Genomic DNA, 26107 nt, shown 5'->3' with positions numbered 1-26107 from the left:
ATTGCTCTGACAGAAAACAGTAAAGCTCCAAATTCCCATTTTTCATCAACTTGCCTTAAACTTCAGTTCTTGGTACTTTGTCCTTTTAAATTACTATTCTTTCTGTTCTGTCAATAGAATTTTTTAAAAATTAAATTAATGGGAGTAGGAAATGTAGGAAAGGATTCATTGTGCCAGAAAATGATAGGTTGGAGGAGGAGGTACTTGTTACTGTTTATTCCTCCCCACTCCCTTTACTCTCTCCAACACAAGTTTGGGTTTTCTCCACTAAATTCTTCTGAGGTAGCCAGGTGGTACAGTGATTAGAGCACTATAACTAGAGTTGGGAAGACTAGAGTTCAAACCTAGCCTTAGGACTTACAAGCTATGTGAGCTTGGAAAAGTCACTTATCCTCTCTGCCTTAGTTTCCTCAACTATAAAATGGGGAAAATAATAGCACCTGCCTCCCAGGGTTCTCGTGAGGCAAAAATGTTTCATTAAAATGTTTCTTAAATCTTAAAACACTATATGTAAATGCTTATTATTGTTACCGTTGTTATTGTCATTACATTTCTCATGGAAAGACTAGCCTCATTAAGTTTTAAGAGGCACTTCATCAAGTTGGCTCTAAAATTATGAGTTTTTCAGTTATGGCAACTTGGAGAGATAGCCCACTAAAGTGTAGAGGGTTACATTAATGTGAATTCTTTTTCTGCTCTTTAGGCTCGTCATTTGATTCACCTAGCCCCTCTTGATTGTTGGTTTTCATAAAGAAAACTGACTTAAGTGGCATTATTGAATCAGTTATCACTTTTCCATTTTCTGCTCACTTTCAACCTCACATCACTTCTCCAGTGCCCCTCTCAACCCATATTCCCTTTGCTTTTCTATTTAGCTTCACAGAGCCAAGAATCCTGATCTGAATTTAAAGAACAGATCATGTACTCCCTGGCACAGTGGGAAAGGCTGCTGGTGTTTGGAGTCAGAAAAAGGAATGTGAGCCTTGGTGGTGTCCTATATGATGCTCTCCAAGCCTCTGTTTCCCCACTTGCAAATTGGGGACAGTAATACCTGACCTGCTTACCTCACAGGATTGTTCTAAGACAGGAGTTCTAAACTTCATTTTGAAGCCTGGACGCCTTGAGCAGTATTGTGAAACCAATGGAACCTTCTCAGAATAATGTTTTTAAATGCATAGAATAAAATACATAAGATTATAAAAGAAACCAATTTTATTCAAATACAGTTTCCAAAAAAAAAAAGATCTTTCATTGTTCCCACATCAAGAACTGCTGTTCTAAGGAGATAATGTAGGTTAAAGCACTATAAAGCATTATCTATAAGTGCAAAGTCCTCTTTTATATTTAATAGAATAACAGTGTCCAAAATGAAGAGGTATTCATTATTTTACATAGTCTGTTTGGAATATTGTGTTTAAACCCCGAGAGGTGCAGTTTAGGAAAGACGTTGACAAACTAGAGTAGATTGACAGAACCAGTGACAGGGATGTTGAGGGAACTCAAAGCCATTTCTTATGGGAGTTGAATAATGAAAATGGGAACTTTATTTTATTTATTCTGAACAAAAGAAGATTTAGCAGAGATACTATATTGGTGTTCAGTGGTTATTTAGAAGAGGGATTACACTTACACTGCTTAGAAATAAGAGAGCTGAACAAAGACCAGTGGGTGAAAGCCATAGAAGGATTTCAGCATGATGCAAGGAAAAACTTCCCAACAATTATAGCTTATTGAAAGAGAAATGGTTTTCCTTGGAGATAAGGAGTAGCATATCCATGGATGTCTTCACGTAGAGGCTAGTGATTGTTTTTCAGTGATGCCATAGAAGGAATACTTGCTCATATTTGGCTTCAACTTGATGACCTGTCTGGTCCCTTCCAACATTTGAGAATCTGTGATTAATCTGTATATCAAAATCTCTGTAGAGAGGCAGAATTGAATAGTGGATAGAGAACTCGTTTTTTGGATCAGGATGACTTGAAGTGTCATATCAGTTGTTTTCTTAACTCAGTCCTCTTATATAAGGTCATTGGAATCCTGCTTCAGTGTTTTGAAATATATTTTAGTGAGGGTGGGTTGCATTCTTGTTATTTCAGAATGTCTTTGTCAATAAGATCCTACTTTATACAAAGTATATTTCAGACCTTTCAATCTAGCTTTCGAATTTTAATCTTTTTTTTTTTGAAGCAATTGGGGTTAAGTAACTTGCTCAAGGTTACATGGCCAGTCATTTTTGTGTGAGCGTTAAGTATCTGAGGCCGGAACCAATCCCAGGTCTCCCGACTCTGGGGCTGGCACTCTTACTCACTGTGCCACCTGGCTGCCCCTTTGAATTTTAATCTTACTAAGGAATTGTGAATAGGCTTAATTTTTGCATTTTGGATATCACCATCAGCATAAATGTTAATCATTAATGCTAAATGCTATATGACATAGTGGACAGAGTACTAGCCTTGGAGTGAGGAAGACCTGTGTTTAAATCCTGCCTTTGATGTTTACTAGTTGTATGACCAAAGATGAGTTGCTGTGTATCATGTAACCCTATAAATGATAAATTATAGATGGTTTGTGACTTCCCATTGGACAGAATCATGTGTCCTTAATGTGTTAATGTATGAAAGTTCTCTAGTTGTCTGTGATATGAGGAAAATGCAAGATTGAATTTTTACTCTTAATGTTAATGTCTTTGTATTTTTGCATATTATTTTTAAACAGAGCTTATGTGTTATAATTTTTCCTCCTAGAAAAATGATTCGCAAATGATGCATTAAGATAATGTGACAACATATGAAACTGAACAGAAACTTTAACTCAAAACATGGTTTTCTCTTATTGGCTTTCTTTCACAGAGGGAATTTCCAGCAATTTTGGATATAACCTGTTGACATTTATCATCTTGTATAACAATCTCATTCCAATTAGTCTTCTGGTCACCCTTGAAGTTGTAAAATTTATTCAGGCCCTTTTTATAAACTGGGTAAGTATTCAAAGCATAAATGATTCAGATGTTTTTTCAGCTACAGGAGCATGATGTGTCAATCTGCCATCCTATTTTTACTGTCACATTAAGAATTTTAGAAATTATCTGGGTCATAAAAAATGTCTGGAGCCATCTTAGCAAATAGTATTTTGGGGTGTAAGTCCTAAGCAAGTTTGTTTTTCAGTGGTTATGAAGTGTTTATCTTTTATTAACCTAGTATCATTCTATAAAGAGGTTCCTCTTGCCAAGTGAAGAATATCAGGTATATATGCATGGGTTGCAGATGTCAAAGCATTAGTAAGACACTGAGAAATCAGTATGTATAGAAAAGGACAGAGTATCCAGTAGAACCGCAGAAGAGATTTAAAGATTTGAGAAGGGATTAAAAAATAAATTTAATTGGCATATTTTGTCTTTACATTACCTAAATTTCTTCCAACACCCTCCCAGAGAGCTATCACATAAAACAAAAACATCTTTTTAAAGAAAAATAAGAGGAGTAAATGAAAAAAATTCAGCAAAACTTATCATTGCATTAAAGAAGTTTAATAATATATGCAGTATTTGAACCCCATAGACCTCCTACCTCTGCAGAGGAGTAGGGAGAGGCATCTGAGAAGAGAATTTTACATAGCAGTAATGGAATTGATTCAGAGCTTGGGGCATGTTTTCTCAGATGATTGTTTTGGTGTTCATTTTATATTCTGTTTTGGGCTACAGAGGTTTATAGTAACCATCTCTGTACTTTAGTAGAATACTATCCTGAGTTTTGCAACTGAAAAAAAGATTATCTTTTAGCCAACTCTATAAAAAAAATCGACTGTGGTCCTTCTGGAAGTTTGACTGTGATGGAAAACTGGAAGTAGATGAAATGCTGGATTTGGAGTCAGGAAGACCTAAATTCAAATAATGCCCCAGACACTTAGCCCTCAGGAAATCACTTACACTCTCTATGCCTCTGCTTTTAAAAATATAATGAAATGTAAAATCAGGGTTGGACTTGATTTTTAGGGTTCCTTTTAGCTGTAGAAACAGGATGCCATGAGGGGTAATTGAACTGAGAGAAGATCTGATGTATTAAACTTGAAGGTAGTGTTTTTGTTAAATTATACCTTCTAAACTAAAATTCTTTAGTTCATTTTTAGCTGAGTACCTATAAGAGGGACATGTTATGACATTGAGACCTTGGTGCCATGTTTAATGTTCAAGCACAAGTACAGTAAGTTGGCCATTTCCCCCCCTGGTATGAGGACTCTTACCCCCTTCCCTGTGGCAGTCACACCAGTGTATCAGTCATGTCGTGGATATAGGCTTCCTAAAGGAATGGTGAGCTCTTCCCCACTTTGGCACTTCTTGACTTGTTCCCTGTCCTTGCATTTCTTTCAGGACCTGGATATGTATTATATGGAAAACGACACCCCTGCAATGGCCCGGACATCGAACCTTAATGAAGAGCTTGGGCAGGTAAGAACTTTCTTTTAGAATGACAGGAGGAATATGGGTAATTAAGGAGAACCAAAAAAAGGAAGACAAAAGGGAAAATTTAAGCAAAGAGCAAGGACCAAATTTACAGAAGATGATTCCTCTGGATGCCAGCAGGAGCTAGAATGCAGCACTATAAAAACAATTACATTAGAAGATGGACCTTTACTCTAAACTCTATCCATGTTAAGGCAGAGGTATAGACCCTGATATGTATAAGTGTGAGCATATTGATCAGCACAAATGAGATTAAAAACCACATCCTGTAGGCATGTGGATGAGGATTTCTAATCCACTGTGTCTCTCATTGAGGTGCAGTGTGGTCTAGTTGAAGGAACCCTGGAGTTAGTTTTAAGACCTATGTTTGAGTTCTAAACCTCAGTTTCCCTATCTATAAAGTGGGGATAGTATAGCATTTGCCCTGCCCACTTCACAGGGTTGTTCTGAAGAAAGCTCATTGTTAAACCTCAAGCTACTATATAAATTTTTGTTGTTGTTGCTGCTTTTTGGAGGGCAATTGGGGTTAAGCGACTTGCCCAAGGTCACTTGGCTAGTAAGTGTTAAGTGTGTGAGGCCACATTTGAACTCAGGTCCTCCTGGCTCCAGGGCCAGTGCTCTATTCACTGCGCTACCTAGCTGCCCCTACTATATAAATTTGAGTAGTCTTTGCTGATCATCTCATTTTTGCAATATTATAATAACCTAAACTTTTGTCATCTCCTTTTAATAATTTTTTTTTCATGGATGAGTCTGACTATATTTCCCCCTCTCATTCCAGAATGTTCAGGTTTTTTTTCCCCCCAATTGTTGATAAGATATAATACAACCTCCTTAGCCTGATATTTAAAGTAGTGTAGTTGCTTACTAGACTCCATTTCCAGCCATACTTTATCCAAATCTACTTCATGGTCATTCCAGTCAAATCAGACTTAGCCTGCCTTCTTTGGCCCCAGTGTATTTGTTCAGACTGTCACCGGTCCTTGTGCTATACTCAGTCTTTGATGTGTGTTTGGTGAGGGCCTGCTTCATGTCACTTCTCCATGAAATCTTTGATTTCCGCCACCCCAAGCTAAAAGTTATCTTTCCCTCCTTATGTTTCTTATAGTACTACTCTGTCTTCTTCCTTTCTGACCCTATCCTATTCTGACCCTATCCTATATGTGTGTGTGTATGTGCGCATGTGTGTGTATATATATACATATATATACACACAGCAATTTTGGATATAACCTGTTGACATTTATACATACAAACATATATATACACAGATTATACATATATACACACATATACATTATATATATACGCACACATAGACACACACACATTTCCCTCCTAGTATCATTCTCTTCTCCCCTCCCCAAGTGCAATCACATATAACAGTGTATTTTAAAGAAAAAAAAAGAAAAAAATCGCCTAAATTTTTCAATAAATGCTGCAGTGTGTCCCACCCATAGACCTCCCACATCTTCCAAAGACTCAGCTGGGGTGTTTCCTCATATGTCTCCTTTGGAGCCATATGCTTATGCTTTGTAATTATCCCACAGTCACTTTTGGTGGCCTTGTTGCCCTCCGCATGCCTAGGGGCGGAATTGGAAGGGCTTTCAGAGGTCACCCAATCTAATCCCCTCATTTTAGAGATGAATAAATCAATGGCTGGGGAGGTTGAAGAACTTACCCAAGATCACACAGATGGTAGTGAGATCAGGGTGGAATTTGAATCCAGTTCCTTTGACTCTGGAGCCAGTCAGAAAAGCTGCCCTTTTTACTTGTCCCATGTATCCCTAGCGCCCAGCATGGTGTGTGACACATTGTAGGTACTTAATAAATGCTGATTGCTGCATTGTAGTGAGTATAGGAGTTCAGAGGGGTGATACTGTGGAAGCCCTTCATTGAGCAGTCCTGGAGCCTTCTGCTTTTCACATTGGGAAATGGCGCCTCCACATTTTCCCTCTCCAACCTTAGTGTCTGTAGTACTGAGCATGACTGTATATTTTTATGTCATAAGAGTCATGGGTAAAATCTTCAGATTTCCCAGTGCAATATTAACCTTTCTGCCTATCTCATTGCTATTACAAAAATATTTCACGTCAAAATTGTGAATTTTGATTTTTAAATTTAAATCATTTTTAAATCAAAAATAATTTAAATAGCTCTTAAAAATATCATGTCTCCTCATTATCCATTATACTGCTAGAGAGCACAGGGGATAGAGTGCTAGGCATGGAGTTGGGAAGACCTGAGTTCAAATTCAGCCTCAGATACTTAACTAGCTATGTGACCTTAGACAAGTGTCTTAACCACTGTTGGCCTCAATTTCTTCATCTGTAAAATGGGAATCATAATAGCACCTACCTCCCAGAATTATAGTGAGAATCAAATGAAATAATATTTGTAAAGAGCTTAGCACAGTGTCTGTCACATAGTTAGTGCTATATAAATGCTAGCCATCATTATGATTATCTTCATTGTTGTTATTATTATTATTATTATGTCCTGTGTTGATGTGATCCCCAGCTTGGTGACTCCTGTAATACCCCTTTTTTCTCACCTTATTTAGTTAGACCAAACACTGGCAAAGAAGCAGCTGCTTTCCTTGTTCTGTGCCCCAGACCAGGAAACCTCTGTAGGCTTTTCAGGTTTTTAGAACCAAGCATTGGAGGAGTACCTGTGAATAAAATGGACATGGAATTGTCTGCTTTTGAAACGTGGCTTTAAAAAAGAGGAAATTCTTAGTGTTTTAAGAGCATCCATTCCATGTAGAGTTATATAGTAGAACATTTTAGAGACTGGGTTTGGGGATGGGGACTAGGACTAGTTCTGGAAGAAGGCTATAGAATCTCTGTGGTTTAAAATATAGAATAACATGTTCCAGTTAAGACATCCAGGAGCAAAGGGGTGATGGATGGAATTGTCTGCTAGTCTTACGCTTCTGTGATGGTTTTAGGACTGATATTCAGTTCCTTGTTGGCACATTACTATATGAATCAATTTCATGTTGGTCATGATCATGTGTAAAAGGTTAAGGGCATTTGACCTGTCTAGACTAAGGCATCTACCCCGTGGCAGGCTTCAGATTTTGAACTTAGACAGCCTTTGTTCAAGAAGAAGTAAATTTTACTAAGTAGCTTTTGCATAATAATGATCTCCCTTACTGTTCTGCTGTTCTCTTTCCTTATAGGTTAAATATCTATTTTCTGATAAAACGGGAACTCTTACATGCAATATCATGACCTTCAAGAAATGTAGCATTGCAGGAGTAACCTACGGGTTAGTGTTATATCTCAGTGTCCCATTGCTTAAAAAACAAAACTCACCTTTAGTTGCTTTGAAAGATATCTGGAAATTCTGTTTTCTTTTCTGAAAAAAGAAAAGTTATTCATGAAATATATTTATTCATTATATGGTAGGGAGCTTGGGGGTAGTGGATAAAGTAGACTTTGGAGTCAGGATGGCCTGGATTCAGATCCCACTGTTGCCATGTTGCTCAGTGTATGGTCTGGGGCTAGTTGTTTAATTTCCCTGTGCTTGAGGCAACTCCCTGGGTCTTATCTACAGTCATAGGTTGGAATCAATATTGGTGGAAAGAATTCCCTAAACTAACAAAATCATAGATTCTTTCACTTTGCATGTGAAGTATACATATTTATATAGAGACATTCTTAGGGATGTTTAACTAGCACTTAATGGAATTTTAATAAAAATTTTAATAAAAATGATTTTAATAATAATAGAAATCTTTGGTTTATTTCATATATATGTGTGTGTACATGTATGTTTGTATGTGTGGTGTGTATAAAAAATTTGTAGTGAGGAGTCTAAAGGAGTTTGTAGACTTCCTAGAAACAGGAAGACCAGAATTCAAACCCTGACTCAGACAGTTGCTAGTTATGTGACCTTAGGCAAGTCACTTAATCACTATCTGCCTCAGTTTCCTTATCTGTAAAGTGGGGATAATAATGGCACTTACCTCTCAGGGTTGTTTTGAGAATCAAATGAGATATTGTAAAGCATTTTGCAAACCTTAATGTGATATATATTTATATATACACACATACATACATATATTAGCTATTATTATAATTATGACATGTTTAATGCAATAGACAGCAAATTTATAAACCCTTTGTTAACTCAACCTCTGTTATAATATATTGTTGTTCTCACACTGCTCTTTGACATATGCATTTTTCTCCCACATTAATGGGCAGCCATTTCCCAGAGTTGGAAAGAGAACGCTCCTCAGAAGACTTCAGGTGAGTATCTTTTAGAACTAATTTGAAGTTACCATGGTTGTATTTATTTATCCATTTATTTATTTATTCTTTGTAGCTTCTGTTTTTATTCCTCACTTGTGTGTCTGTGAATATAATTATAAGATTATATTTTTGTTGTAGTTTAAGAATTCCATATAGACATAATACTCAAAGAACTATGGCTTAAATAATGGTGACAGTATAAAAGAATGCCAGCTGTGGACTGAGAAATATAGATGGATTGATACTTTTTCTCAGATTGAGATTGAGACATTAAATGGAAAAGAGGGGAATGTCATTTTAGGTTTTGCTAGCTAGGTGTTCTACACGTTTCCCCTTATTTCAACCCAGTTAGTAGCCTTTACTTTCCCATAATCTTTGTTATTTTTCTTTCTCTTGTGTTTTATCCTTTGCTGTAGTTGATTTTAATGCATGCGATAAACAATCTCCTTATGCTTCTACAGCCCCCATTTCCCTCTTCTGACTGTGTCTTTTTTCCACATATGTACAAGTTGTTTGAATACAGATTTGCATTGCCTTATTACCTCCTTGAGGGCTGTAATAATGTTTTATATGGTTGTCTGCACTCTTGTATTACCTGGTAGCTTAAATTTTAGTTCTCTTGAGTAGCAAAAGGATGGACAGATGTTGCCTTCAGGTTCTTTCTACCTATGAGCTCTGATTTTACATAAATATGTACCTGCTAATAAGAATATATTTCTATTACATAAAATGTTTTTTTTTCTGTTCTTCCCTGTAGTCAATTGCCTCCTCCCACTAGTGAATCATGTATATTCGATGACCCAAGATTGTTACAGAACATTGAAAATGCTCATGTAAGTTTTTGGTTTGGTGCCAAGTTAATTGCCAGTGCTGTGCATCTCTAAAGGAATGTACTTTTTATTTTTTAACATTTGTGAATCCTAAACATAGGGATGGGATGGGATCCTGAAATTTTATAATGTATCAGCACCTCGGGCAAGAGACTTTATGCTAATAATATTCAGCTTGGAACATTGAATATGGTAGTATGCCCTTGAATGTAAATGTTATACAGTGAAGTAATTGGTGTAGGGGCAGAGATATGTCAGTTATGTTCTATTTTTATCATGTGTAGAGGTCCTGAAGAATTCTTATTTGAGAGGCATCTGAAACTAGGTTTTAAAAAATGTTCAAGAAGAATGGGGTATAGAAAAAGTAATATATTTAGTCAGTCAGCTAGTATTTATTAAGTCCTTACTATGTGCCAGGGATGGTGCTAAGTCCTGGGGATATAAAGATAATGTTTAAACATTTAAAGGCTTGCCAAAGTTATCTTCCAGATACATAGATCTGATCACATTTGTTATCCTCAAAAACAATTGAATGGTTTTCTGTTGATTTGGGGATAAAATGCTTAACCCTTATGCTGATATAAAAGGCCTTCCACATTCTAGTTGCACACTTATCTTTATGATCTTATTTTGTATTGCTCCCCTGTAAGCATGCAAATATTTATTAAGCACCTACTATCTTCTAGGCATTGGGGGTATTTGTAGACAAAAATGAAATAAGCCCAAACCTTCAGAAGTTTATATTCTATTGAAAGGAGAGAGGAACATGAATACAGATGAGTAAATTAAAAGTTTATACAAAATAAATACAAAATCTTTTAGTGATAAAAAACCTGCAGGAAATCAGGAAAAGCCTTTTGTTGGAGGTGGCATTTGATTTGAGCCTTGAATAGAGTTTGGGGCATCAGAAAAAAAGAGGTTGAAGGGGAGAGTATTCTGGTCTTGGAAAGATAGCTTATGCAAAGGAAAAGAGATAGGGATTTTTGGAGAAAATAGGAAGCATTCCAGTTTGGCTAGAATGTAAAGTGCATGAGAATGAGAAACGTGCAGTTAATCTGGAAGTATGGGCTACAGCCAGCTTCTGCAACATTTGAAATGTTACAAGAATATTTTATCCTTGAGGAAATGGAGTCACTGGAGCTTCTTGCACAGGATAGTGACATGGTGCTTCAGAAATATCGCTGGGGAGTACAGAATGGAGAGGATAGTGATAGGATGCAGGAAAACCAATTAGAAGCCCATTGCAGGTGTCTAATAAGGAAGAGATGGTAAAACCCTGAACTGGGGTAGTAGATGTAAGAACTGAGAGGAGGAGATGAATATAAGATGTATAAAGGAGGTAAAATCAACAAGACCTGGCAAATCCTTACCTATGGGGAGGGGAATAGGAAGGAGGAGTTATGGATTGCCCTAGTTTATGAGCCTGGCTAAAAGACTGGTAATGTTCTCAAGAAAAATAGTGAGTTTAGGAGTATTGGGTGTGGTTGAAAACATAATCAGTTTCATTTTGGACACAGTGAGTTTGAGATGTCTGTGGGAAAACCAGGTGGAGATATCTAGCAGTCACTTCGAAATGTGTTCCTGGAGCTCAGGAGAGGGATGCAGGGAATGTATGCAGATTTAGGAATCATTTACACAGAGATAATTGAACCTGTGGGATCTATTGAGATCACTGATGAACTGTACAGAGAGAGAGATGAGACCTCGAAATAGAGCCCTCTGATAGACCCATATGAGAGTGTTGCAAGTAAAATTCAATAAAAAGTAGATTGAGGAATGTTCTCTGTGAGCAAGATAATAATTTATTAGCAAGGTTTGAACCTGGTGATAAAGCAGATGAATAGCTACCTCATTTTAGGCAGAGATCCTGAATTGGAGGCACAGATCCCTTTTATAAGCATAAAAGAAAGACCACTATAGGATTAATGAGGAAATAATACAATTGGTTATGGGGTTGGCAGCATCACGGGAGTGAGGGATTATGACTGGTTACACAACTGAGACATGGGAAACAATATATGACTGGTTGGGAATGAAGGTCTAGCAGCAACCTCCTCCTTTCCTCCTGTGACTAAGGAAAGTTCATTGCTTAAGTCCACCTGCAAGGTTAGAGATAGTAGACTAGACTTCTTAGGATAGCAAACCAGACATCCTTGAAGGAGAGCTCAGTGGTGTAAAGATAAGAGACCGGACTCCCTGGTATCCACCCTTACCCCTCAAGGATAGCAGATTTCCTTGAGGCAAGAATAGAATAGTTATTAGCAGGGGAATTGAATTTCCAAACTTAACTCATTACAGGCCAGATGAATTTCTGAACTAAGTTCAGAGACGAAGAACTATGACTTAGTTACTAGACAAAATTAAGTAATGTTATTTATTTTTATTTTTATTATTTTTGCGTTTTGGAGGGCAGTTGGGGTTAAGTGACTTGCCCAGAGGTCACATGGCTAGTTTTTTGTGTCAAATGTCTGAGGCCGGATTTGAACTTAGGTCCTCCTGACTCCAGGGCCGGTGCTCTATTTACTGCACCACCTACCTGCCCCTCAAGAAGTGTTTTTCTTTTTCTTTTTGGAGGGGGGAGGTAGGGCAGTTGGGGTTAAGTGACTTGCCCAAGGTCACACGGCTAGTTTTGTATGTGTGTGTGTTAAATGTCTGAGGCCAGATTTGAACTCAGGTCCTCCTGACTCCAGGGCCAGTGCTCTATTAACTGTGCCACCTAGCCTCCCCAAATTAAGTAATTTTAAATAGGACCAAAAATGATACAGAATCAGCTTAATCTTCTCAATTGAAAGAATATGAATTATGATCCCACTAAGGAGCAGGAGAAGGAGTGATTAGACATGGGGGTAGAATCAGAAGAGTCCTCTTTGGAAAATTCAGGGGAAAATATCCAGAAAAATGAATAGAGTAGACTCAGCACTATCAAATATTGCAGAGAAAATAAGAAGGAAAATTACTGAGAAAACTATTGGCTTTAGCAATAAAGAGAGCATTTCAGACTTTGATCAGAGTAGTTTCAGTTGACTGGACTCAGAAACCAGACTGGAAACTGAGCGGGAGGGATGCTGTGGAGGAAATAATTGTAGATGACTTTTTCTAGGAATTTGACTGTGAAAGGGGGAATATGTAAGATCAGTCAGTGAGTATTAATTAAGTGCCACTGAGGGTGCAGCATTGTACTAGGAGCCAAGCATTCAAATACAAAGAATGAAACACTCGCTTTTTACAGGAAGCTTCTATGTTGCTAGAGGAGACTAGAGATATATAATAATAGTAACAATAATAATCAGCGTAAGTATAATTAGCAAATGCAAAGTAGCTAAATATAAAGTAGTTGAGGTGGCAGCAGTTAAAGGGATCAGGAAATGCTTCAGATAGAAAATGGTGGTTGAGTTGCAAAAGAAAAGAGGGACTGAGGCAGGAGTAAGGAGGGAGTGCTTGGCAGGCAAAGTTCAAAGGTGCAGAAATGGGAAGAGTATCTTGTGTGAGGAATAGAGATTCCCACTTTGACTGAATTGCAGAATGCCTGAGGGATAAAGTGTAATGAGTCTGAGAAAGATGAGTTTGGATCAGGATGCAAAAGGACTTTAAAAACTAAAGTCAGTAATTTATTTCCTCAGTAGGGAGCCACTGGGGTTACTTGAGTAGGGTCAAGTCACATGATCAGATCTACTCCAGAAGACTGAGGATTAAGCATGATATCCACTTCCTGATAGAGATGATAGACATAAATACTGAATGAGACATACATTTTTGGACATAGCCAATGAGGGAATTTGCCTCAGTTAACTGTATATTTATTATGAGGGTTTTCTTTTTCTTTTGGTAGTGTTCAATTTGGGGAGGGCAGGAGAGGGAGAGAAATGCTTCTTAATTGAAAATAATAAAATTAAATTTTAGAAAGGAAAACAACTTTGGCAGTGAAGTGTGAGATGGATTGTAATGACAAAAGACTTCAGAGAAGGAGGCCAGTTAGGAGGGTGTTGCAATAATTTTGGGAGAGCAGTCATTAGGGCCTAAATTAAGGGGGTAGCTGTGCGAATGGAGGGAAGGGGTCATAAGGGTAGATGGTGTGCAGGTAAAAGCAGCAAGATTTGGCACCTGATTAGATATGTGATTCAAGGAAGCAGGAGTTGAGGGTAATGTAAGGAGAATGGTGGTACTCTAAACAGAAATAAAAGCATTTAGAAGAGGAGAATATTTAGTTGGAAAGAATGAGTTCTGTTTGGGGGCTTATTGAGTTTGTTATTCCTGGGATATCCAGTTGGAAATGTCCAATAGACAACTGAGGAGATAGGGAAATAAGGTCTGACAGGTAGGCTATAGCTAGATTACAGTAGATTTTGAAGGCCAGACAAAGAAATTTGGATGGATTGAATAGGTACCAATTATAGGTTTTTTGAGTAGAAGAACAAGTGTTTTATGAACTAACCTCTAATATGCAGAATGGATTAGAAAGAAAATGGGACTCAAAGAGAATAACTTAGAGGCCTTTGAAGTATGCAGGTATGGAGTAATGAGAATCAGATTTAAGATGATTAGAGTAGAAATGGATGTGATGAGTCCAAGAGACCTTTAAAGAAAGAAATTAATAAATTTCAAGGAAGAAATAAGTTAATTATATGCAGTGATTATTAGTGTTCAGAATGACTTGGAGACACTGTGCAATTTCCAGACTACAACAACATATTTTGTTTGTATTAGAATATTTCCTATCCTAGAAAAATAGATCAACGCATTTCAGATTTTCACAGGGGTTGAAACAGTTAATCTTTAGTCCTGTGTTAGGAGCACTCCTTGCCAGAGCATTCCATTTAGTTAAGGAATACTTTTGTATTTGGGGAAAGGGTGAGCTTTTATGTTTTTTTTCCTATGCATTCATAGAAGAAAGAATTTTCTTTAAAAAAATAACCAACTTGCCATGATTTCTATGGATGATTTCATGGAAATTAGTATCAAAACTGGAAGGGACATAGAGATCCTATAGTCTAACAGACTCTTGGTATTGCAGGAGAGAAAAATGAGGGTTGAGGTGATTTACTTCTGTGTCTTTGTATGGGATGTCTTTCTTACTAACCTCTGCCTTCCAGATGCCTAGTGTGTTTTCCTTTTTCCTTTCCGTTTCTTGGAATATGTAATTTTTTCTAAGTTCAACTAGTGCCCTCACCTTCAGGAAGCTTTTCCTGAGTCTCAAGTTCTTTCCCACCACCTCCAATTACTTTGTATTTATTTTGTGTATATTTTATGATTCTTTATGTGTATATGTTGTTCCTTTCCCCTCCTTCTTGCCATCTCTCCCCCTCAGCATAGTAATAAATGACCATATTAATCTAGTATTTGATAAGTCCAAAGATCCAAGGTTTTGGGGTAAGAACTCAACATTTGACAAAAATTTCTGGGAAAACTGGAAAGCAGTTTGGCATAAAGTAGGTATAGACCAGCACCTCATACTGTATACCAAGATAAGGTAAAAATGGATAAAATATTTAGACATAAAGGATGATATAATAAATAAATTAGGGGATCATGGAAAAAAATACCCCTGTCAGATCTGTGTATAAGGGAAGAGTTTATGACCAAACAAAAGATAGATTTGATCATGGGAAGTAAAATAGCTAATTTTGGTTATATGAAATTTTTAAAAAAAGCTTTTGCATAAACAAAACCAATGCAGCCAAAAACTAGAAGGAAAATAGGAAATTGGGAAATATTTTTGCAGCAAATTTCTCTGATAAAGGCCTCCATTTAAAATAACTGCAGATGCTATAAAATACTTGAGAGTCTACCTGCCAGGACAAACCCAGGAACTATATGAATACAATGACAAAACATTTTTCACACAAGTGAAGTCTGATCTAAATAATTGTAAAAATATTCATTGCTCATGAGTAGGGTGAGCCAATATAATACAAATGACAGTTCTACCTAAATTAGTATATTTAGTTAGTGCCATACAAATCAAACTGCCCAAAAGTATTTTACAGAGCTAGAAAAAAATAATAAAATTCACTTGGAAGAACAAAAGGTCAAGAATATCAAGGGAATTAATAAGAAAAAACAAATCTTTACTGGCTAAAAAATAGAGTGAATAAGTGGAACAGATTAAGTACACAATATACAGGAAACAACCATAGTAATCTCATGTTTGATAAATGCAAAGATTCAAACTTCTGGAACAGAAACTTACTATTTGGCAAAACTGCTGAGGAAAACTAGAAAGCAGTTTGGAACAAGCTAAGTATAGACCATCATCTCACACCATATACCACAATGAGGTCAAAATGGGTCGGTGATATAGACATAAAAAGGGTAATACCATAAGCAAATTAGGGGAGCATGGAATAATTTACCTGTCAGATCTGTGGATAAGGAAGACTGTATTACAGAGACAATGAGAGAGCGCGTTACAGTATGTAAAATGGATAATTTTAATTACATTAAATTTAAAAGATTTTGCTGAAACAAAATGAATACAGACAAGATTAGAAGGAAAGCAGTAAACTAGGGGGTAGGGTTTACAAGCAGGTTTCTCTTATAAAGGCTTCATTTCTCAAATATATAGGGAACTGAGACAAATTTATAAAAATAACCATCCCTTAATTAATTAATGGTCAAAGGATATAAACAGACAGTTTTAAGAAGAAATCAAAATTATCAATAGTAGCATGAAAATATGCTCTAAATCACTACTGATTAGAGAAATGAAAATTAAAAGAATCCTGAAATATCACCTCACACCTATCAGAAAAGGAAAATAACAGATGCTGGAGGGAATATAGAAAAATGGACACTAATGCACAATTGGTGGAGTTGTGAACTAGTCCAAGTATTTTAGAGAACAATTTGGAATTATGCCAGTGGATTGGCCCAATATTGGAGGAGTTGACTCTTGTATTGTCACTGGTCACAGAATTAGCTGTTTGGATGAGATCAGATCATTGATTACTCTGGGGCAGAGTTCAAAGTAAATATGGAATTGGAAGAAAAGGATAAAGATTAGAAGGTGGGCACAGTGTGAACTTGTTGGATTTGCAAGCCACCCTGATTAAGCTATCAACAGTACAGATAGAAGTAGAACAAAAGTAAAGATTTTGACTCTGTCACCACTACTTTAATCAGTTTAACCAACATAGAATAGTTACCACAATGCTTTAAAAAGAATAGCAGCCAGTAAGTCATGGTGAAAAGGAACAGGTTGGTGGTCTTTGACAACAAGGTGTTAATGGGGACATCAGTCTGTATCCTGAAGTCTCCCAAGTGTGAGAGAAGGGAAACCAGCTTCTGAAATTATCATTTAGTAGAACACATCAAGGAGGAGCTGATTGGAATGAACCTCCAAGAAGAAGTTGCCATGTGGTGGCTGAGAAGGGTTCTAGAAGTGACAGTGAAAAACAAGGAGTAGGGGATGACTTTCTTTGTAGTTAATGTGTCTGGAGACATGAGAGAAAGAGCACCCAGCATTGCTTAAGGGTAGCCTCAAATGCACTGTCTTCTAAAGAAAGCTACGTTTGTTTGTTTTTCGTGAGAACAACAAAATTACAGAGGTAGGAGAAGGAATCTGGAAAGCTTGTTAATGATAGAACTCAACTTCCAGAAAGCACATGGAAAAAGGTGACAGGCTTTAGGAATTATGACATGAGACAGGAACAGGCAAGTTTTCACTATTTCCAACAGTGGGTCATAATCTTAATTGTCACACAACTGGCTGAGGTATGCAGATAATATAAAATCCCCTTGTTCCCGATTTTTCTTAAAAAATGAAGTTGTGGTCACCTTCACCAATTCATGTAAAAGGGGACTCTGAACAAACTCTGGAGCTACAGAACCCACAAAATAACACAAAGAAGCTAACCTCATGCTGAGGACAGCTCAGCAGGCCAGCAGGAATTGGCCAGTGCAGCGCTCTGGATGCCTAGCCCAGCTCCACTCTGAGGTTTTAGCCCCAGGGCAGGCCTGTCCAACCACTCACTGGAGGGACTCCAGATCACCAGCAGCTGTGGTCGTTTCCAGAATTATCAGCACAAACATGCGAAGGACAAAGTGAGAGGTCAGTGCAGTGTGGACTTTGGGATCCAGTAGTTGGGAGTGCGTCAGCCTCTTCCCCCGGGGTGAGAAGCCACTGAGGGGCCGGCCCTGTAGCCGCCCCAACGTGGCAGCTTCAGCTCCTGGCCTGCAGACTGTAGGAGGACCAAGCAACCAGTCTGAGGGGTAATTGCTCTTGCTTTAACCTGCTTGGATCTGGATTGCAATCTAGGGTGGAGTTCCTGGGGTGTGTGACTAGCTTGCCAGAGCGTGTGGAGGCCTCAAAGAGGGCACCCAACTGATACCTTCAGCAGCTAAGAAAACCCCAGTGTTTGGTACAAAGCTCCCCTTTCCGGTGGCAGAGTCCTACTGTGGCAAAAAGCCCCAAAATCAAGTAATTGAATGGCAAAATGAGCAGACAGAGGAAGCAAACCAAGCAAAGCAATCCAATATTAGACTCCTATTTTGGGGACAAAAAGGAGCAAAGCATGGAACAGGAGGAAGACAGTGAAGTCAGAACTCCTGCACCAAAAGCTTCCAAGAAAAATACGAGTTGGTTACAGGCCATAGAGGACCTTAAGAAGCAAATAAGAGAAGTGGAGGAAAAATTGGGAAGAGAAATGAGAATGATGCAAGAAAATTATGAAATGAGAGTCAACAGCCTGACTGAGGAAAATAACACCTTAAAAAATAGACTAACTCAAATGACAAAAGAGGCTCAAAAAGGCAATGAGAAGAATGCCTTAAAAAGCTGAATTTGCCATATGGAAAAAGAATATCAAAAGCTCCCTGAAGAGAATCATTCCTTCAGAATTAGATTGGAGCAAATGGAATCTAGTGACTTTATGAGAAATCAAGATACTATTAAAGAGATCCAAAACAATGAAAGAATAGAAGACAATGTGAAATATCTCATTGGAAAAGCCACTGACCTGGAAAATAGATCCAGGAGAGAGAATTTAAAAATTATTGGACTACCCAAAAGCCACGATCAAAGAAAGAACCTAGAAATCATCCTTCAAGAAATTCTCAAGGAAAACTTCCCTGATGTTTTAGAACCAGAGGGCAAAATAGAGGGTGAAAGAATCTACCGATCACCTCCTGAAAAACATCCCAAAAAGAAAACTCCTAGGAATATTTAGCCAGGTTCTGGAATTCCCAGATCAAGAAGAGAATATTACAAGCAGCCAGGAAGAAACAATTTGAATGTTGTGGAAACACAATCAGGATAACCCAGGATCTGGCAGCTTCTACACTGAGGGATCGAAGGGCTTGGAATATGATATTCTGGAGGTCAAAGGAGCTAGGATTAAAACCAAGAATCACCTATCCAGCAAAACTGAGTATCATGTTTCAGGGGAAAATATGATCATTCAGTGGAATAGAGGACTTTCAAGCATTCTTGCTGAAAAACCAGAGTTGAATAGAAAATTTGACATTCAGATACAAGAAGCAAGAGAAGCATGAGAAGGTAAACAGGGAAAAGAAATCATAAGGAACTTATCAAAGTTGAACTATTTACATTCCCACATGGAAAAACAATAATTGTAACTTATGAAACTTTTCTCAGTATGAGAACAGTTAAATGGATTAGAAATACATATATATATATATATATATATATATATAATATGTTTATATAGGAGGGTATAGGGGCATATGAATACATATGTGAATGTGTGTATTTTTGTTTATAGGTATACATAGATAGAGGGCACAGGACCAATTGCATAGGAACGGATGATACTTAAAAGGTGAAATTAAGAGATGAGAGAGGAATATAATGAGAGGACATGGGGAGAGACAGAATGGGGTAAACTATCTCATATAGAAGAGGCAAGGGAAAATGGTTACAATAGAGGGGAAGAACAGGAAGGCAAAAAGGCAAACAAAACCTTATTCTCAATGAATTTGGCTCAGGGAGGGAATGACCTACACACTAAATAAGGTATCTCACCCTACAAGAGATTAGAGGGGAAGGGGATGAGAGGGTGGATGATAGAAGGGAGGGCAGGCTGGGGGGAGGGAAATTGGAAGCACCCACTTTTGAAAAGGGACAGGATCAAAGTAGAGAAGAGAACATGTGGGAGGTGGGACAGGAGGGAGGGAAATATAGTCAGTCTTTCACAATATAACTACTATGGTAATGTTTTGCATAGCTACACATGTACAACCTACACTGAATTGCTTATTTCCCAGTAAGGGTGGGTGACAAGGGAGGAAGGGAATGAATCTGGAATTCAAAGTTTTAAAATCAAATGTTTAAAAATATATAAATACAATCATTAATACTATTTTACATGTAATTGGGAAATAAGATATAAAGGCATTGGGGCATAGAGATCCACCATGCCCTACTGTAAAAGTCGAAGGGGGTATGGGAGAAGATATGAGAGAGAGCAGATTGGAGGAGGGGATGTCCTGTGGTACTGCTATTTTGGGTGGTGGGTAGGGGAAAAACAGGGAAAAAAATTGTAACTCAAAATCTGGGGGAAATGAATGATGTAAACCAGATGTTAATAAAGCATTTGAAAAGAAATAAATAAAACTAAAGAACTTGGAAGAAAAAAAGTATTTTAATAACTATAAAAAATGATGTTGTGTCAAAGGATATGTCAAAGGATAGACAGTCTTTTCAAAAAGGTCTCTTTCTGGTAGAGCTCAATTTATTTTTATTTGTAGATGAAATTGTACTAATTAATTGCATTGTGATCCAGAACACTACAGAGTATCTCCAGAGAAGACTATGCAGAAGACAATGGTCTAAACCTGTGGTGTTAAACTCAATTAGAAAGGAGGGGAACTAAATCATACATAAGGATCCCTGCAGGTTCATATTGACTTAGAAAACCATATATTAACATTATCTTCATTCTATTATATCTTTATTTATTTTGTTAAATATTCTCCCGTTATATTTTATCTGGTTCTGGCTACACTCAGGAGTATTGGTCCCTTTGGGCTTTATGTTTGACACTTCCGGTCTAAACATCCATATTGGAAAACCAAGATACACGAGAAACACCTGTTATCCAGATCAGATCATGAAGCTCTGGATAAGTAGCCTATTGAATTAGTGTATGGAGGGGTGAGGGAATTAATGAATAGAGAAAACCTAGGGTGGAAAGTCAAATATCTGATACTAACTGAGTGTGTAATCCTGGACAAGTCATTTTAATGTGTCCATGCCTTAGGCTACTCACTAAGAGGATAAGTTGTAGAGTTGCTGCTGACTTGCTTTGCTAGAAGGAATTTCTTCAAGGGGAGTTTCATACACTAATGCAATCAAAATCCCAGGTCCAAGTCCTCCCCAACTTGCCCAAATTTTACAACCATTTACAGACCTATACCCAATCTTGGTTAGGCTCTACAAATGAGTATGGCACTAGAATTGAGCAGGAGGAAGAAAGCAGGCCGAATTAAAGTTGGAAAATTGTTCAGTGTTTTCAGTCATTCAAAGTGCCGCCCAAGTCTTTAGCCCTAATATTAAATTATTTTAAGTCATTGACCATAAGCTACTTGAGGGTAGGGACTGTGTTTTGCTTCTTTGCTGACTATCCTTTTTTAGGATAGCAAATTAGAGAACCTCAATTGCATTAAAGTATTGGTGGAAATTATTTTATAATAAAGAATTACCAAATCATGGTCAAAATTTAAAGTATGTAAGAAAAATCCCTATTCCCTTCCAAGGAAACATTTCCCATCTGCTGTAGAATTTTATTCTGCTTTGGGTCATCATCTTGGGTCTCCTTAGACTTATATTTAAACTTTTAAATGTGGGCTGATGGCCAATGCTGAGTCTGGCTTTCAGTCACTCCACAGAAAGTATCCATGGAAAATAATTCCCTTGTCCTTTGATAACATTCCTATGCAGTGACTTTCTATATGTGAATGAAACCTACAAAGAGTAGAATTTGTATTTGTAAAGTTACTGTTTCTGTTGTGGTCCCCAGAGAACACTCAAGCCTGGATCCCTCCGAAAAGATCATGTATTCACACTACATTTTCACCCTTACATTATTGGTCAAAGCCTGTTTTATAGAAATCATTTGACTTTGCAAGAAAACTCCATACTCTTGCATTTCTCTGGTCATTATGGAAGCCATCAAATAAATTGAAAATGACTCATTAGGTAAACAGGCTTACACAGCAGATGAAAACTCCTATCTTCCCAGAGGATTCTTAGTTGTTAACAGGAAATATCTGCTAAAAGATTTTTGGACTCTGAGGAAGATGTGTAATACCCTGCCTGGTACCACCTAGCATTGAATCCTAGGCTTTGGGGGTATATCATTCCCCTCTGCCTGATTTGGACATCTACTTCTCCTTGAAAAGCTTTGACTTAGGCAGTCCTGTTTCTCTTAGTGAACTTTTAGACCATTTTTATTAAATTGGAAGGTTAATATTCTTTACGTGTGTGTCATCGTAATTTCCAAAAGAGTGGTGCCCCTGTGTAATTTCCAAAGAGTATTTATTAATTTTTTAATAGCAGTATTGTTCAGCCTTAAATTGCTAAGGGACCAGTGTCCATCTTGGGAAATTGAGAGGAAGAAAAGGGAGAGAAGAGCATCTTAATCCAAAGTACAATCATTTAGAGATAAATTTTTGTTTAAAAATGTCCTCTTATTTTATGGGAAAAGCATGGGATTTGGGCATTAGGGGAAATGGATGTGAATCCTGAATCTACCACTTACTACCTTGGTAATATTGGGCAACGTGCTTTCATTCCCTGAACTTCAGTTTCCTTATTCCTAAAACAAGGATGATAGATTAGATCTCTAAGGTCTTCTCCATCTCTAGATCTATGATGCTATTGTGACCTGGGTTCAAATACTGGTTCTATTGGTAACTTCCTGGGTGGCCTTGAGTGAGTTGCTTCCCCTTGTTTATAAAATGATGAGCTAAAGTAGGTGAACACTGTAATTCCTTTTCTCACTAAATCGACAATCCAGGGATGCTGTTTTACCTACAGTGTCTATAAATTAAGGACATTCCTTCTTTGATACTTGAATAGATTTGTGATCTCATTGATGTGGCACAAGTCACAGTTCACTCATGAATTTCTGTTCTTTGTGACAGTTGTCCACACCATCCTATAAATCATCTAGGGATCTACCTACCATGCCAGGAGTGGGTATCTTGACAACATTGCTTGGATAATGCAGCCTATGGCCTGTCCATGAGTTTGTTCTTGTGACCACCAACTTACGTAGCTATTTTTAAGGAATGCTTTTATTTAATGTTTTTCAGTTTCCCTTTATAGTATAAACCTAATATTGAACTACTTCTATTTTTTACTCTTGGTGTACTTATTTGTGATCTATATTAACTATATGAACAGTCAGCTCTTCCTCCCATTGTATCCTGCTTCTCAGTCTTACTGACTTATTTGAGAGAAAGGGAAGGGGAAGGAAGGGAACAAGCATTTCTTAATTCCCACTATATGCCAGGCACTATGCTAAGTGCTTTACAAATGTCATCTCAGTTGATCCTCATAACAACCCTGAGAAGTAGGTGTTATGTTATTATCCCCTCTTGACCGTTGAGCAAGATGAAGCACACAGAGGTTAAGTAAGCTAGTCATAGAGCTACCAAGTGTCTGAGGTCAGATTTGAACTCAGAGCTTCCAGACCTAGTGTTCTATCCACTGTGCTGCCTAGTTGCCTTGTCAGTTAGCTTCCTGGTCCTTAGGTAGTCTGGCTTCAGCCTACATTTTCAGCTTCATTATGTGTTATTCTTCTCTACTCTGAGGTCCAACCAAACTGACCCTCTTAGTGATTTTCACATATAATATGCTATCTTCTGTCTGTGCTTAGCTGCTGGCTCTCCTCCAAGCCTGGAACGCACTCCTTTGTTCCTTTGTCCCTCTCACCTCTTAGAACTCCTTATTTCTTGCAACACTCTGCTTAAGCTATACCTTCATGTGAAACCTTCTCTGATTACTTTCCCAGCTGCTGGATCCCTCTTCCTACCAGCATTTACCAAGAATTATGTTGTATGTGTTTTGCATATAGCTTAATTTAGTGAATGCTTAAAAAGAAAAAAAAACTTGCCTTTCCAATTTATTTATATATGTTTTGTTTCCCCCAATAGAATATAAACTTTCAGAGGGCAAGGACTGTTTCATTTTTGTCTTTCTGTCCCCAGTCCCTGAAATATAGCAGATCCTAAATAAATGCTTGTTGATTGATTAGACTCCCATGTATGCTTTAACCAACTCTCCCTTTTCTCATCTTTCACCCCAACAACTTTCATGTAGAGTAGAACATCCTGATTTTTTTCCCAGGAATTGACCATTTATCAGATTGTCCCTGTGTATTCATTAAGGTAGCAGGTGTTTTGTGTTAGAAGAATAAAAACAGACACATGACATCTAAGGGAGAGAATAGCAGTGATAAAAAGGCCTTGGCATTCTGTGGTCTGTAGTTGCATAACTGTCAAGTAATCTATCAAACTATGAAAATAATAGCAACAAATTCAGCTGCAGGCTCTCTTAATCTCCCTTTGACAGGTTGAGTGGAGGGTGTAAAATCTAGGATATTTGGGAGCAGTCCAAGGATGTTTGCATTGCCCCAGTTTGAAGGCCATTGTACGAGTGGTCAGGTGATACAAATTCTAACTCCAAAGTCTTGCAGGAACAGATGTTGAAATGTGAATCCCATGTATGTACTCTGTGTATATAGAAATCAAATCATTTTTCTATCAGCATCTAAAGCAAGAGGAAAAAATATAACATGTGGAAGCAACATCCTGGCAAAAATCTAATTGTCACACACTTTTGCCCACCAAAATAGATTTTTATAGATTTTAGTTTCCTTCATATTTATTGAGTCTGTCCTTGATTTTCCAATAGCAGTATGTTCTCACCATGCAGTATATAGTAAAGTAACTTTATGAAATATTGTTCCAGATTTTTCATTGAAGGGAGAGGGGAGAACAGGGATGACAGTCACTGTCTTGGGGCAGCTTCCTCAGTATTTCTAAAGGTCATTTTGTATGATCATTTTAACTTTATAACTGATTCATAATTTGAGGTGTCTTTAGAATTGGGGGAATGGGTTTGCTTGAAACTAGGCCCCTATATAATGGGTTTTAGAGATTTATAAGTATCCCATAGTTTCCTGTATATTGTTATTATGACTTACCAGAGACAGCTGGTGGGTCAGCATATAGAACACTGGGCCTGGAGTTAGGCAGGCCTGAGGTCAAATCTGCCCTCAGATACTTACCAACTGTGTGACACTGGTCAAGTCACTTGACCTCTGTTTGGTTCAGTTTCCTCAACTGTAAAATGGAGATAATAATAGCACCATCCTCCCAGGGTTGCTATAAGGATCAAATGAGATAATATTAGTTTTTTAAAAAATGCTTAGCATAGTTCCTGGTGTATAGTAGGCACTATGTAAATGCTACATAAATATAAGTATTCCTATCTCTCTCCCTGCCACCAGAGTGTTTCCTTGAATTTCTTACACAGAACCTCTTACTTCAGTGCAACCATAACTGAAAATAGGCATGTGTGGTAAAATTTGGATTTGGGAAGCAGAGTTTTATTTTTACCTAGCAATACAACTGTTCAACCAGTATTTGACATAATTATGCTCTTTGGTGGGTGAGAAGGGATTAAGAAGAATCTGAGTAAAAGTGATTAATGTTTATAGAGATGTTGATTTTTGATACAGACCTGTTCCCAAAGTTTTATTAGCCTTTCCATCTGGAAACAAAGCTAGAAAAAGCCTTAGTCCAGCCCTGTCAGTTTAAAGACAAAACTGAAGCCCTGAGGGATTAAACAATTCCTCTGGTATCACACAGATAGTAGGTGGTATAAATAGAACTTAGACTCAGGTCTTGAGTCCAAATCCAGAGTGCTCTCCACTGTATCAGGATGCTGCTTTGCCACAATGTCTCTTCTGGTGAGTTCTCATTGTTAGCCTTAAAGAATTATCACCTTTTATTATGCTTGAGAGTTTTGCTTATTTCCTTCCTTTCCTTTTTCTTCCTTTTCCTTTCCCTAAACAATTACTATGTACCTAGGCACTTTGCTAGGCACGGGGGAAAGGCAGAAATATGGTCTCTGCCCTCAAGGAGCTCACAGTCTAATGGGAAAAGCAACATGTAAATAACCATATACATTCAAGGTGCATTCAGTGTAAATGGAAGGTCATCTTGGAGTATGGCATTAGAGTCTATGGGGGATGGAAAGGGGAGAGAACAACAAAGGCCAATAGTAGGAAGTGGGGTTTGAGCTCAGTTTTGAAGGAAACCTGAGAAGTTCAGAATGAGAGGGGATAAAGGAGAGCATTCCAGGCACGAGGGGCAGCCTGCACGAAGGCACAGAGATGAGAGATGATATTCTAAAGCTAGATTGTAGGATGTGTGGAGGGGAGTAAAGAAACTGGAAAGCTAAGCAGGTCGAGGGTTGGGTTAGCGTGTGAAGGACTTCAGATACCAAATGGAGGACTTTATATTTGATGCAGAAAGTAAGAGAGAACCACTGGATTTGGGGGTGGTGATATGATAGCTGTGGTGTCAGA

General features: G+C 37.7%; 1 protein-coding gene across 1 annotated transcript in view; it reads left to right on the top strand.

Moving 5' to 3' along the window:
- ATP8A2 (ATPase phospholipid transporting 8A2) overlaps positions 1 to 26107 on the top strand; it is a 784050-nt gene that overhangs the window by 241152 nt on the left and 516791 nt on the right. Inside the window, 5 exon segments of the mRNA XM_069080803.1 lie at positions 2850 to 2977; positions 4367 to 4444; positions 7644 to 7732; positions 8674 to 8718; positions 9479 to 9554. Of these exon segments, the coding sequence (XP_068936904.1) occupies positions 2850 to 2977; positions 4367 to 4444; positions 7644 to 7732; positions 8674 to 8718; positions 9479 to 9554 (416 nt within the window).

This window comes from Petaurus breviceps, unplaced genomic scaffold, assembly GCF_028583685.1.
Source record: "Petaurus breviceps papuanus isolate PSGF00001 unplaced genomic scaffold, PetGlider_PUasm1.0 91133, whole genome shotgun sequence".
Classification (NCBI taxonomy): Eukaryota; Metazoa; Chordata; class Mammalia; order Diprotodontia; family Petauridae; genus Petaurus; species Petaurus breviceps.
Note: the sequence above shows the minus strand (reverse complement) of the source record. Positions and strands in the feature narration are given on the sequence as shown.